The 15,230-nt window shown below is 38.3% G+C and overlaps 3 protein-coding genes across 5 annotated transcripts; all 3 read right to left on the bottom strand.

Moving 5' to 3' along the window:
* Nucleotides 1–510: 510 nt before the first annotated feature.
* Nucleotides 511–11,160, bottom strand: LOC128232070 (myosin-9-like). Of its 3 annotated transcripts, none has more exons than XM_052945410.1 (7): nt 11,050–11,160; nt 4,576–4,803; nt 2,666–3,492; nt 2,286–2,484; nt 2,048–2,128; nt 1,864–1,950; nt 511–1,586 (listed from the first exon to the last, which is right to left on the bottom strand). In XM_052945410.1, the coding sequence occupies exons 2-7, from the start codon at nt 4,768–4,770 to the stop codon at nt 1,329–1,331; spliced, it is 1,647 nt and encodes a 548-aa protein (XP_052801370.1). In that variant the 5' UTR covers nt 4,771–4,803; nt 11,050–11,160; the 3' UTR covers nt 511–1,328. The 3 variants fall into 3 exon arrangements, with proteins under 3 accessions (XP_052801370.1, XP_052801372.1, XP_052801371.1); XM_052945412.1 differs by having other exon boundaries at nt 11,054–11,101; XM_052945411.1 differs by lacking the exon at nt 11,050–11,160 and adding an exon at nt 10,830–10,920.
* LOC128230981 (putative uncharacterized protein DDB_G0287183) lies at nt 8,289–8,525 on the bottom strand. Its single transcript, XM_052943406.1, has one exon. It carries the CDS (start codon nt 8,523–8,525, stop codon nt 8,289–8,291), a length of 237 nt encoding a protein of 78 aa, XP_052799366.1.
* LOC128230980 (loricrin-like) lies at nt 8,572–10,228 on the bottom strand. The gene is made up of 2 exons (XM_052943405.1): nt 10,082–10,228; nt 8,572–8,793 (listed from the first exon to the last, which is right to left on the bottom strand). The coding sequence occupies exons 1-2, from the start codon at nt 10,226–10,228 to the stop codon at nt 8,572–8,574; spliced, it is 369 nt and encodes a 122-aa protein (XP_052799365.1).
* Nucleotides 11,161–15,230: the final 4,070 nt, after the last annotated feature.

Genomic DNA, 15,230 nt, shown 5'->3' with positions numbered 1-15,230 from the left:
TTGAGTCAATTTACTTGTACAGAATACATTTACAAACACTAAATAAACCAGCGAAATAATTATCAAGTTTGGGGGATGAGAATGTTTACCCTAGCGATCAAGTGAAATCAATTCTGCGAGCACGGCTCAATTTACATGTTGTTGTTTTTTCTATTTGTACCACCTATTTAAGAGATGGTGGACTTCTTTAGCAGCAAAAGTACGTCAATTTTGCTGCAGGGGTCACCATACTGATCATTTGAAGTATAATATTGCATGTATTATTTTAGAAGAACACTGTCTCGGGAGAGTACTTTGTTACACTTATCAATATGATACTGTAGCGTTCACCAAAAAGGCATTATCATTTATATATCTTTGATGTCATATTGGTGTTAACACATCGAACCGTAATTTGTCATGCAAACGTATATATCCACCAACGCAGGTGAACATTAATGACATGCAACGGATATTATTGTTTTCTTGTTTCGACAATAAAACAAAAAAACAAATAACAAAACATACTCATAAAGATATACCTTTATTAATATTTTTTGAGTTAATATCTGCATCATGTCTAAGTCTTTGTTTAATAAGTAAAATGGCACAATACAAGCACTATAAAAGCAAGACCAAGATGACATGTAGTGATAGTGGCACTTTTCAATAAATTCTACTCTTTTTTTAAATGTAAGTGCCTTATTTTTGGAAACTGGTCCAGTTGGTACAGACTTGGTACGGTAGGTACTATCCGAAGATTTACACACAGTTTCTGATATACGAACACCGACATATACTTCCATCAATGAAATATACTAAAGGACTACTTAAACAAAGGTAAAACAACATGTGCAATATAATAATGCCATCCATGCGGGCTACGCATGTACATGTTACCCATACAGTTGTGTGACATATTCTAGACATCTTTTGAATTTCTCTTAACCCATGATTTTCTCAACTTTTCAATAACTATAGTAACATTTTTGTCCAAAAGCGAAAATAATTGATAAACGTCGACCGTGCCTATTTCATCTCCTTACGCAACTAGTAAGTCTCTGGCTGATGAATGTCCGGTTCGTTTTCATACTGAAATCATTTTTCGAATAGTTTACATTCGATATATTTCGCCCTGTCGGGTTATTCTCCAACGAATATTTCGGTTCAGGAAGGAATCGCTTCTACTCAGCATCAGGACGCTTCGATAACGACCAGGCAGAGCTAGGACGCGCCGCGGCTGAGATTGGAAGGTGCTGAGTAGATGGCTTCTCAGTCGTTCTCCATGATAATTCAGGTTTAGGGTCATGAGTTGGTTGTATTTTCACCCGAACCTGAGCGACGCCTTTTCACAGCACAGGGCCGCCTTTATAAAGGAACATGGCGGGCCACACAAGAAAGTCGTTTGTGGGACCACTCTTTGAGTAGGCCTTGTATATTTCTGAATCAAACCTGCCTCCAGACTGAAACTCCTCATCGAGAACTACCGGTGGGTCGTGTATGCTTATTAACCAGCAAATGTTAAAACATTCTTCAACAAATTCTTCAACACGTACGGCATCTCTTGCTGTTCTGGATGTTGACTGACGTAATTGACATATGTATTCCTGCAACGAATACGGTGCACCATCTAAATAATTGTATTTTATTATTTCATAAATCACGAAGTACATATAATTTTACTGTCTGCTATTTTTTTAACAATGATAAGTCAAGAGAACAGGATTGTTCAAAACCGAAAACAATGTAAAAGGTAAGTATATGAGCAAATACGTTTGTTTTGTTTTAAATTTACACACAAAACAACACTTAATCATTTGAACTATTTTAAATAGCCAACCAAGTTGACAACATAAATATATTATTATCTATAGAATCTCAGACCTGTAGTATGTTCTTGCCAGCAGTCTCAGCGACAGCTTTACGGCATTCTTTGAGTTGTTTGCTTACAATGACGGGTAGTGACGAATCCTGAAAAAGTAAACAGTTTCAAAAGAGAGGTATATTACGATATACAAATAAGGATAACATAATTCATATTTCTTTACATATTTGTTAGATGCTTTACCCTGTCAGCAGATGCAATAACAGCCGACTTGATCATTGCCAACTGTATCTGAGATTGCTTCATACAGAATGTGCTCGTTTCCTGAATTCGAAAAACAAAACAAAATCATCATGATCTTGTTTTTAAAGGTGTTCATGTCTCGAATTTTTAAATTCATTTTAGATATATATAGATAATAAAGTTAAGAAAGGATTAATGCACCAAACAAAATGATTGATACAGAATGTAATCGATTTACCAAAAGGATACTTATCAGTCTGTCAGTAGTTTCCTTCTCGTCTAAATATACTTTATCAAGCGTCTCGAAGGCGTCCGTCCATTGATTGTCGTACAGTACTTTGTAGCGCTCCGCCATCTTCGTGGGTCTGTTCCAGTCGCTCAATCGCGGAATGTCAGGTTTAATGTCCGTATGTGATTGCCAATGGTTGTTGTGACATCTGAAATGTTCCTGAGTTTATGAAAAGCATAGCATGCGTGTATAACAAGCTCGAAGTATTTTGCAAATGTTAAAACACTTTTCGAACAATATTTATCCGTTATACGCTGAACACTGTTAAAATTTATTCTTAAAGCATACAAAACACAGACATAAAACGTTAAATACATACAATCACAAACCTTTCTTTTGTATCATTCAATTCTTCTTGGACATTTCTCAGACGTGCTTGGAGACATTCAAGTTGTTTTAAGAGTGTATTTTCTCTTGCACTAGACTCAGATATATTTCCTTTTATTGAATGAGTACTTGAATCTTCGATTCTTCGCATTCTTCTGACTTGATTATGATAGTTCATGCATTCTCTCTTTTCCTCAGTTAATATAAACAATTTCTCTTGAAGACGCTCTACCTCATGGCGAAATTTATGTTCCGATGTTTTCAATGTTTTTTGCAGTAATTCATTGTCCTTTTTCGTGTTATCCAACTCATGTTTAACGTCCCTCAATTCGGTTCTGACGCGTTCAAGTTGTTGTTTGCATGATCTTTCTCTTTCATTGGATTTTGAAACTTCCCTTTGAATATCCTTTTCACTTTCATTTAGCGTTTCCCTCGATGAGTGCAATGCCTTCTGCAGAATTTCTTTGTCCTGTAGTACTTTATCAAGTTCTGATTCTGTTTCTTTTAATTTTGAATTCAGATTCTTCCACAACGATTTGGCCTGCTCCAGCTCCTTTCGTACAACGCAAATCTCATTTTCCTTATCAGAAATTATGTCCTGAGACATCTTAGCTTCATTCTTGTATTTCAATTTGGCTCCTTCAAGTATAATTATCTCAGACTTAGCCCTTTTAGCCAGATCTCTATATTTGGCCTCAAATTCTTGCGCTCTTCTTTTTTCATCTTCGACATCACTTGGAGATCCATTCATTCTTAAAGGTTTGATTTCCTTTTCGAGATTTTCATTTCCACCTTTAAGAGTTCGAATAAGACTTCTGTATTCACTTTCCTGTTTAGAATGAAAGTATATATTCTTGAACATTTTACTGTTTAATTACTAAATATTGCTAGTGCACCAGCTATGCATGTTGGTGAAGAAATTTTGACCGAACGCGAATCCAGCTTTTTATAAAAAAAACTCTATACATTATTGGTATTTAGATATTTAGCTAATTGTATAGCGTGTTAAATTAGGGTACTGATTTAAATGTATTTTACCTTGTTTTTACTTTCACACTTTTTATAACAACATTTTATAGCATTTAAGACAAGGTGCAGCTCATAGCTTAATTATCTTTGAAATGTATAGATATTCGGAATTGGTATATTATAGTAGTAGTAAATAATGTCTTAGACTATGACATTTGTTAGTTAAAAGGGGTTATCGCTATTTGTTCAGATTGTCATGAAAACACACACATTCAAAACAATACATATCGCCATACGTTTTCCTTCAATGCCTGTATCTAAAATATGAATCCCCAAAATAATGACACGTAAAGTAGCCCTGAAGGGACGCTTCTCTTCAAATAATTCCAACTTGCTTACTTCTGCCTTCTCAAGTGTTTACTTCTGACTATAAACAGCCTTACTTTTGAGAACTTGGCCTTTTTATATCCTTACTTAATTTGACTTCTCTTTTCGCTTGAGGCTGTTATACCCCATTTGGGTTCGCTGTCTTCAATGTTGTTTGAAGGAGTCCACTGGACTCAAGAGGGTGGAATGCGGTACGAAAAAACCTAAACATTGGCATTACTCGCGAATCATATGCTCAAAATTCCTTGAAAGTATTTGTTTCGCAGAATTTGAGTAGAAAAATGAAGAAGTATTTAGAACGCAGGGGGCTGACGCCCTTTTGATTTTGATTGTGAAAGAAAGGCGTAAGCATCCTAAAAAAAGCAAAACGCGTTTAAAAAATATTTACAGAGCGCATGTTATGCCTTTCGATCTATTCAGTATCAATATGTGAACTTCATTGAATGAGAAATTGCAAATAAGATTAAATCATTTATCACATATGCATGCTTTACTACCTGAATTAAATATGCAATTTTGTATAGTCATACTTCAATCCAGCCATATTGATACTTACTGTTTTGCCCAGGGTTCTTAGAGTAGGCCCTAACTTCTGTATTGCGTCCACATGTTGCATCAACTCTTCAATTGCATCACTTTGCTTTTCAGGAACGACGCACCTCCTAGTTGATTCATATGAACATTGGCCATGGGAGGAAATGTTTCTAGCAGTCTTCGGACGCAAGCTTTCAAATTCTTCAGATTCCATCATTAATGAGCGTCAAAAGTTTACAGTGGCCCCATGCTAAAGCGTGCAATGGTGGAAAATATTACATGGTCTTATTATGCATCCAGTATCTATGTTTGATCCGGATCAGTAAAATCTTAAATTGCCTGCTTGATCAACGACAAACCTCCTTTAGAAGAACAAAGTTAGAAATATCGCACACTACAAGATTACCGTCACTTTTTTATCATTTCAATTTCACACATTTCTATTGATATAAAAGTATAACTATTGCCATAAATGTGTTTGTTTTTTCTTCTACGTTACAGATCAAATTCCTGTTTCAAGACGCCTTATTATCATATTATCAAATAAACTGGCAAAATAGCGAAACTTAGTTATAGCCGGGACCAAGAAATACTCCAAGGTCATAGTTATCAATAGTGAATAAATGTAGATCTTCGTACTTGAACATATAAGGTCATATTATTTATAGTAACATGTACAGTAGTACATGATTAGAATGCCATATCAAACGTTGCAATATTTCATGTGTATGTGGTATAAAGTATTAATACTCTACTATTGAGGTAAATAGAAAAGGATGGGGTTTTGTTTCAAATCAATTACGCAATTATCTACAACTAAAAAACAGCAACATCTATCTCGAGCTCGAGCTCGAACATAATTTTCTATTTAAAACAGGTAGTTAATTTATCTCTTATTCCAGTTCGGCTTTTTGGTGTTATTAATATAATTTTTATTTAATAACAATGCATCACAGTTAAGCGAAAGACATTAAAGTATTTATCCCATTTCAAAAATCTATACTTCAAGTACTTTTTATAGCTAAGATTTCTGTTTCAGACAACTACATATACTTGATTTTTATAAAAATAAAGACTACTACTACTACTACTACTACTACTACTACTACTACTACTACTACTACTACTACTACTACTACTACTACTACTACTACTACTACTACTACTACTACTACTACTACTACTACTACTACTACTACTACTACTACTACTACTACTACTACTACTACTACTACTACTACTACTACTACTACTACTACTACTACTACTACTACTACTACTACTACTACTACTACTACTACTACTACTACTACTACTACTACTACTACTACTACTACTACTACTACTACTACTACTACTACTACTACTACTACTACTACTACTACTACTACTACTACTACTACTACTACTACTACTACTACTACTACTACTACTACTACTACTACTACTACTACTACTACTACTACTACTACTACTACTACTACTACTACTACTACTACTACTACTACTACTACTACTACTACTACTACTACTACTACTACTACTACTACTACTACTACTACTACTACTACTACTACTACTACTACTACTACTACTACTACTACTACTACTACTACTACTACTACTACTACTACTACTACTACTACTACTACTACTACTACTACTACTACTACTACTACTACTACTACTACTACTACTACTACTACTACTACTACTACTACTACTACTACTACTACTACTACTACTACTACTACTACTACTACTACTACTACTACTACTACTACTACTACTACTACTACTACTACTACTACTACTACTACTACTACTACTACTACTACTACTACTACTACTACTACTACTACTACTACTACTACTACTACTACTACTACTACTACTACTACTACTACTACTACTACTACTACTACTACTACTACTACTACTACTACTACTACTACTACTACTACTACTACTACTACTACTACTACTACTACTACTACTACTACTACTACTACTACTACTACTACTACTACTACTACTACTACTACTACTACTACTACTACTACTACTACTACTACTACTACTACTACTACTACTACTACTACTACTACTACTACTACTACTACTACTACTACTACTACTACTACTACTACTACTACTACTACTACTACTACTACTACTACTACTACTACTACTACTACTACTACTACTACTACTACTACTACTACTACTACTACTACTACTACTACTACTACTACTACTACTACTACTACTACTACTACTACTACTACTACTACTACTACTACTACTACTACTACTACTACTACTACTACTACTACTACTACTACTACTACTACTACTACTACTACTACTACCACCACTACTACTACTACTACTACTACCTCCACCACCACCACCACCACCACCACCACCACCACCACTACCACTACCACTACTACCACTACTACCACTACTACTCCTACTACTACTCCTACTACTACTCCTATCTATCTCTTATCTCTACCACCACCACCACCACCACCACCACCACCACCACCACAATCTCTACCACTGCCACTACCGCAACCACTACAAACACCACCACCAGCGCCATCATCTCTACCACTACCACGACCACTAACACCACCACCACCATATCTCTACAACTACCTCTACCGCTAACACTAACACTAACAACAACACCACCATCTCTACCACTACCACTACCACTAACACGACCAAAACCATCTCTCTACCACCGCCATCTCTACCACTAGCACTACCACCACCACCACCACCACCATCTCTTCTACTACCACTAACACCACCTTCAACCTATGCCGCTTCCACTACCATCACCACCACCATCACCACCATCTCAACTACTTCAATCTCTACCACTACCATTACCCCCATCATCTCTACCACTACCACTAAAACAACCACCACCATCTCTACCACTACCACTACCGCAACCACTACATACACCACCACCAGCGCCATCATCTCGACCACTACCACGACCACTAACACCACCACCACCATATCTCTACAACTACCTCTACCGCTAACACTAACACTAACAACAACACCACCATCTCTACCACTACCACTACCACTACCACTAACACGACCAAAACCATCTCTCTACCACCGCCATCTCTACCACTAGCACTACCACCACCACCACCACCACCACCACCATCTCTACTACTACCACTAACACCACCATCTCAACCTATGCCGCTTCCACTACCATCACCACCACCATCACCACCATCTCAACTACTTCAATCTCTACCACTACCATTACCCCCATCATCTCTACCACTACCACTAAAACAATCACCACCATCTCTACCACTACCACTACCCCCACCATCTCTTCCACTACCAATAAAAACACCACCGCCATCTCTACCACTACCATCTCTACTTCTACCGCTTCCACTACCACCTCCACTCCCATCATCATCTCTACCACTACCACTACCACCACAATCTCTACCACTACCATTAAAACCACCACCACCACCACCACCACCATTTCTACCACTACCACTACCAGTACCACTACCACCACCATCTCTACCAATCCGCTACCACCACCACTACCTATACCGCTACCACTACTACTACTACTACTACCACCACCACCATCTCTACCACTACCTATACCGCTACCATTACTATTACCATCACCACCACCACCACCACCACCATCAGCTATACCACTATCTATACCGCTACCACTACCACTACCACCTCCACCACCACCACCTCCACCACTACCACTAACACAACCACAACCATCTCTACCACAAACACCACCATCTCTCTACCACTACCAATACCAATACCACCACCACTACCACCACCACCACCACCACCACCACCATCTAAACCACAACAACCACCACGACCATCTCTACCACTATCACTAACGCTACCTCCACCATCTCTCTTCCACTCCATCTACCGCTACCACTGCCACCACCAACCACCACCACCGCAATCATCTCTACCACTTCCACTTCCACACCTTCTCTCTTCCACTATATCTACCGCTACCACTACAATCACCACCACCCCCACCCCCACCGCCATTATCTCTACCACTACCACTTCCACCACCATATCTACCACTAGCACTACCACCACCACCACCACCATCTCTACCACTAACACTAACACCACAACCACCACCATCTCTACCACTACCACCACCACTAACACCATCTCTCTAAAATTACCTCTACCGCTATCACTACAACCATCACCATCTCTACCACTACCACCACCATCTCTACCACTACCCCTACCACCACCACTATCTCTAGCACTACCACTCCTACAACCACCACCACCATCTCTACCACTATCCCTACCGCTACCACTACTACTACCATCACCACCACCATCTCTACCACTACCTATACCGCTACCACTACTACTACCATCACCATCTCTACCACTTCCTCAACCGCTACCACTACCACCACCACCTCCACCACCATCACCACCACCATCATCTCTACCACTACCACTACCACAACTACCACCATCTCTTCCACTAACACTAACATCACCATCTCTATACCACTACCACAACCAATACCACCACCACTACCACCACCAACAACAACATCTAAACTACACCAACCACCAAGACCATCTCTACCAATACCACTAACACCACCACCACCATCTCTCTTCCACTACATCTACCGGTACCACTACCACCACCACCACCACCGCCATCATCTCTACCACTACCACTACCACCACTATCTCTACCACTTACACTACCAACACCACCACCACCACAATCTCTACCACTAACACCACCACTAACACCATCTCTCTACAATTACCGCTACCACTACAACCACCTCTACCACTACCACCACCACTACCATCTCTACCATTACTACCACCAACACCATCTCTCTACCACTACCACTACCACCACCAACACCATCTCTACCACTAACAACACCATCACCATCTCTACCACTACCTCTACCGCTTCCACTACAACCTCAACCACCACCGCCATATCTATCACTACCACTACCACCATCTCTACCACAACCACTACTACTACCAACACCTCTACCACTTGTAGCCAGGGTACGACGTGTTTCAGTCCGTTTATATGCTTTTTTTCGAATCACAAAGAGAAAAAGGCGTTGTTATAAAAAGTATTGTTTTGCAACAATGCAAAATAGTAGATATTAAAAAGCTTCCAAGTTGCGACTCTAACGACTGTCAGGACAGCAATGCCCCAGCGATAGAATGGCGGGAACGTTACGGGTGATTAAGTGCATAAATGAATTCTAATATTAACCAACGGAAAGTTGTTTAACCACTTAAAAGCGTACACACTGACCACTCTCAAACATACTCTATATAAGATTACGCACAATCTAAACGCAAGCAGGCAATGATAAATGAACATGAACGGATGAATATAATACCCTGTTAAACACTACCACTACCACTACCACCACCACCACCACCACCACCACCATCTCTATCACAATCTCTTCCACTACCTTCAACGCTACCACTACCACTAACACCACCACCACCACCACCACCATCTCTATCACAATCTCTTCCACTACCTTTAACGCTACCTCTACCACTACCACCACCACCAGCACCACCACCATCTCTATCACAATCTCTTCCACTACCTTTAACGCTACTACTACTACTACCACCACCACCACCACCACCACCATCGCTATCAGAATCTCTTCCACTACCTTTAACGCTACCACTACCACCACCACCACCACCACCACCACCACCACCACCATCTCTATCACAATCTCTTCCACTACCTTTAACGCTACCACTACCGCTACCACCACCACCACCACCATCTCTATCACAATCTCTTCCACTACCTTTAACGCTACCACTACCACTACCACCATCATCTTTACCACTACCACTACCACTACCACTAACACCACCAACACCATCGTCTCTCTACCACTACAACTACCACTACTACTACCACCACCATCTCTACCACCACTGCTTCCACTACCACCACCACCACCACCACCAACACCATCGTCTCTCTACCACTACTACTACCACCACCATTTCTACCACCACTGCTTCCACTACCACCACCACCACCACCACCATCGTCTCTCTACCACTACTACTACCACCACCATCTCTACCACCACTGCTTCCACTACCACCACCACCACCACCAGCACCATCACCACCACAATATCATACAATAACACATACTTTCGAATATTGCAACACGACGTCGCCATACTTATTTAAACGTTTGATAGTACTGGAAACGAAAGTCAATAAACGATTGCATGGAATGCCCAATCCGGAAGTAAAACCAAAATTTGATTTTACCAAACAGTTTATTTATAGAAAAATATATTTTAAATCTAGAACATATCAATATATAGTATAAACCCGTAAATACATAAAAATAATATTATTTTTTTACCTACGAGGAAGTCATATAATTGCGTTCCAACTCCGTGTTTCTTAATGTTGCGGCCTGTCACTACTTCACGAAGATGAAAACGGGAACCAGAACAAGGCCATTACACTTCCAAATACATCCGCTAGTGCGTACGATTGTTTGCGTACATATTAACTATTTAAGCTATATTAGCTAGTGTATGTATTTTAACATGGTGCACGAAAAAAACGGGAAATTGTATGCGTACGTATACGGAGTTGTTTGCAGCTATTGTACATATTAGCTATTGTGTGCGTACGTATTAGCTATTGCATGTGTACATTTAAGCTAGTGTGTGCGTACGTATTAGATATTGGGTGCGTACGAATTAGCTATTGTGTGCGTACGTATTAGCTATTGTGTGCGTACGTATTAGCTATTTTGTGCGTACGTATTAGCTATTGTGTGCGTACGTATTAGCTATTGCATGTGTACATTTAAGCTAGTGTGTGCGTACGTATTAGATATTGGGTGCGTACGAATTAGCTATTGTGTGCGTACGTATTAGCTAGTGTGTGCGTACGTATTAGCTAGTGTGTGCGTACGTATTAGCTAGTGTGTGCGTACGTATTAGCTATTGTGTGCGTACGTATTAGCTAGTGTGTGCGTACGTATTAGCTATTGTGCGCGCACGTACGGATTAGATATTGTATGCACACGTTTAAGCTTTTGTGTGCGTACAAATAAGCTATTGTGTGCGTACGTATAAACCATTGTGCGCGTACGAATTAGCTATAGTGTGCTTACGTATAAACTAGTGTGTACGTACGAATAAGCTATTGTGTGCGTACGAATTAGCTATTGTGTGCGTACGAATAAGCTATTGTGTGTGTAAGAATTAGCTATTGTGGGCGTACGTATAAACTATTGTGTGCGTACGAATTAGCTATTGTGTGCGTACGTATGAACTAGTGAGTTTGTACGAATAAGCTAGTGTGTGCGTACGAATTAGCTATTGTGTGCGTACGAATTAGCTATTGTGTGCGTAGAAATTAGCTATTGTGTGCGTACGTATAAACTAGTGTATGCGTACGAATAAGCTATTGTGTGCGTACGAATGAGCTATTTTGTGCGTACGTATTAGCTATTGTATGCGTACATTTAAGCTAGTGTGTGAGTACGTATTAGTTATTGTGTGTGTGTGTGTGTGTGTGCGTGCGTGCGTGCGTGCGTGCGTGCGTGTGTGTGCAGTGAAATATCTTAACTTCAAAGAATTCATTACTGAATATAAAGTCATTTTTATTATTTACATTTCCTTATTCCATTTAATAAATAATTGAGTTAGTGAAATTTGTTACATTGTGCTTTTTCTGTATAGAAGTAGTGCCCAGCAATAAGGAGACACATGCATATTCGTTGTAAGGTTGATATGTGGAAATAGTGTTGCAAATAGGAAAACTCTGGCAGTAAGGATGTGCTTCAAAAAACATCAACAAAAAGTGACAGTAAAACTGAAACTTTGTAATAATATTGACTTAAAATGTGGCATTATTTTAAGGTGGAAGTGTATAAAATGCATATATAATAATTACATTAATTTGAATTTGAAATTGGTAGGAGAGAAAATTGGACTATAAAGCCAAACATATGTGTATGACAAAGTGAGAACATATCAATATTCATTATAATATTGAGGCATTGAAAACAATGTGTTGCATATAAATCAAAACGTACTTAAGCTTTTCAAATGTCATTCATATGTATCTATGAACTTGTCTTTCCTGTCTGTTGTTATTTTGATCTTTTGGTTTTGGGTTTCGCCACAAACGCTATGAAAAATACAAATAATAGTATGAGTATGAAATCCTTTTGTTTTCACACCACTCGTCAAACATTATTTAAAAAAAAAAATCCGTTAGGCCACACCAAATTAATGTTTAGTTCCTCGGATTTTTGCCAAAAAAAATTGGAGCGAGCGAGCGAAAAAAAAATAAAATAAAAGTTTGTCAGTTTTCATAAAAACCGAAGCGAGCGAAGAGCGAAAAATACATTTTTCCTTATTATTCAATATAAATAAGAAAGATTGTTCAAAATAATTGCCCTAAAACCCATTTTAATGCCATCTTGAACTGAACCTCTAATGGACATTGGGAAAATGTCAGAAAACATACTATTTATTCGTCCGTGTTTAGTACAAACATTATATGGATAAATCTAATTTCTTATATAATTAAAATGTACTTTAATATGACGATCATTCATAATAGTAAATAACCCTGCTTTTAGTAAAAAGTTTGAAACGACTTATATAAATCTACCTGAATCAGTTTAACATCATAATTATGCAACTGTATTTAGACATAACTTAGGATTGATTTTGGATTTGTAAAAAATGATCACTTACACAGGCATCATCAAACATCAGACTCCATATAACATAGACTAAATTTTGTTTTTATTGTCACAGGAAATGCAATGGCATGTGCTTATTAAAACAAAAAGAACAAGGGTATTTTTCAGAGTACTTTTTTATTATTTAGATGTTTTTATGCACCAGCCAATTGTATATGCCCCCCCCCCCCCTAAGTCCGGAATAGCGGGGACTTTGACTTCCGGTCTCTCAAAACCCGGGTAAAATACCCGACCTGCAGGGACACACTGCTGGTAAAATCCCTGCCAAATGGCCCCGCAACCCCGAATACCTATGTGAGGCCCATTCCCGACTATTTTCAATATGAAGACAAAACCACATTCACTAGGCACTGCAGGGCCACCTGAAAGGTCAAAACACAGCCCATTGCCTCTGTTGTCCCCGGTATACTCCTGGAACAAGGGCGAGGGGTGGGCGGGGCAGTGGTTACAATTGACAAGTGCATTACAATCCCGGATTATGCTGCAAATAAAAACAAAATATAAGGTGATAAACTTAGGCTTACTTATGTTGAGGTATATCCAGACCAGTGTTTATATCGCTATTTGTGAAAAGATATTTGTTCAAAACTGTTGTTTTGTCAGAATTTGATCAAAAATGAGCTTGATACATCAATTTGGACCAAACATTGACTCATGTTACAGTTAAGTTGACCTGTCCGATTTCCAGTCAAAACGAGTCACTAATTACGCAATAAAATCGCTACCTGTCTCAGATACACATGCTTTATTGCATAATGACTGCTTTAAATAATGATCCTTTAGTGCATGAGACGATCAACAATGACTTCAAGCATACTCAAAACATATTGATTGTCAAAAATTAGATTTAATTTCTAAAATTCGAGCCACATTGATTATACCGGAAGCCGCCATTTTGATTGAATTTATTGAAACCCATGCTAAACCGATCGATATACAGTATAAAAACACTACGCATCGGTAACTTCCCTTTACAAAAACACGAAAACTAGCGTAGAAAAATTATACTTGATTATTTTTAGCCTTTTAATAAATTATTACCTGAAAAAAATCTGCTTGGCGATCAAAATGAAGGTGCCGGCGCACAAAAAAAATAAAAATATTTTTTTTACATTTTCAAAAAAATAGGAGCGGTAAATCCGCGGAACGAAATATCAATTTGGTGTGGCCTTAACCAATTAATAAAAAATGGCCTAAATAAAGGAAAAAGCACTGATATATAAAGTTTTAGGGTAGTTTTCGTTAAAAATCAGTAAATCTTTTTGGTAATACAATATAAATAATTGGATTAACATATTAACCTCGGTATCCTTGCAAAGTACGGGATGACGTCGTTAATTTTGCCATTCATAATGATAGTATATAAAAGCTCTTTCTATTACGCTATTCTCATCTATTTTCGCATTAAAAAAGAAATCAACAAACAACACACATTTTGATACTGAAGCGTGCTTGCTTGTTCTTATATTAGAAAAAGAGATAACTGAAGTAAAATATTTAATGTAAATGCTTAATCTTTATTTCAATGTTGTCGCATAAATATTTTAAGTGTGTATTTAATAGTTGTTTGTCAATGAGATTCGATAGCTGATTACACATCCATTTTAAACCCGGGTTCATGACGTAGGCTTCAACTGCCTCTAGATTACGGTACCCTTAGCTGTAAATCATAGTTATTTTGCGCATCTGCAGAGGAAACAGCGGAAAAGTATGGAAAAATACGACTCTTACAGATCATGTAAACAGACCGACAAAATACTCTAATATACGCAAATAAATGTTTGTATTTACTGTAAATGGGGTAAGTCCTC

The sequence above is a fragment of the Mya arenaria genome, chromosome 4 (genome assembly GCF_026914265.1).
Source record: "Mya arenaria isolate MELC-2E11 chromosome 4, ASM2691426v1".
Lineage (NCBI taxonomy): Eukaryota > Metazoa > Mollusca > Bivalvia > Myida > Myidae > Mya > Mya arenaria.
Note: the sequence above shows the minus strand (reverse complement) of the source record. Positions and strands in the feature narration are given on the sequence as shown.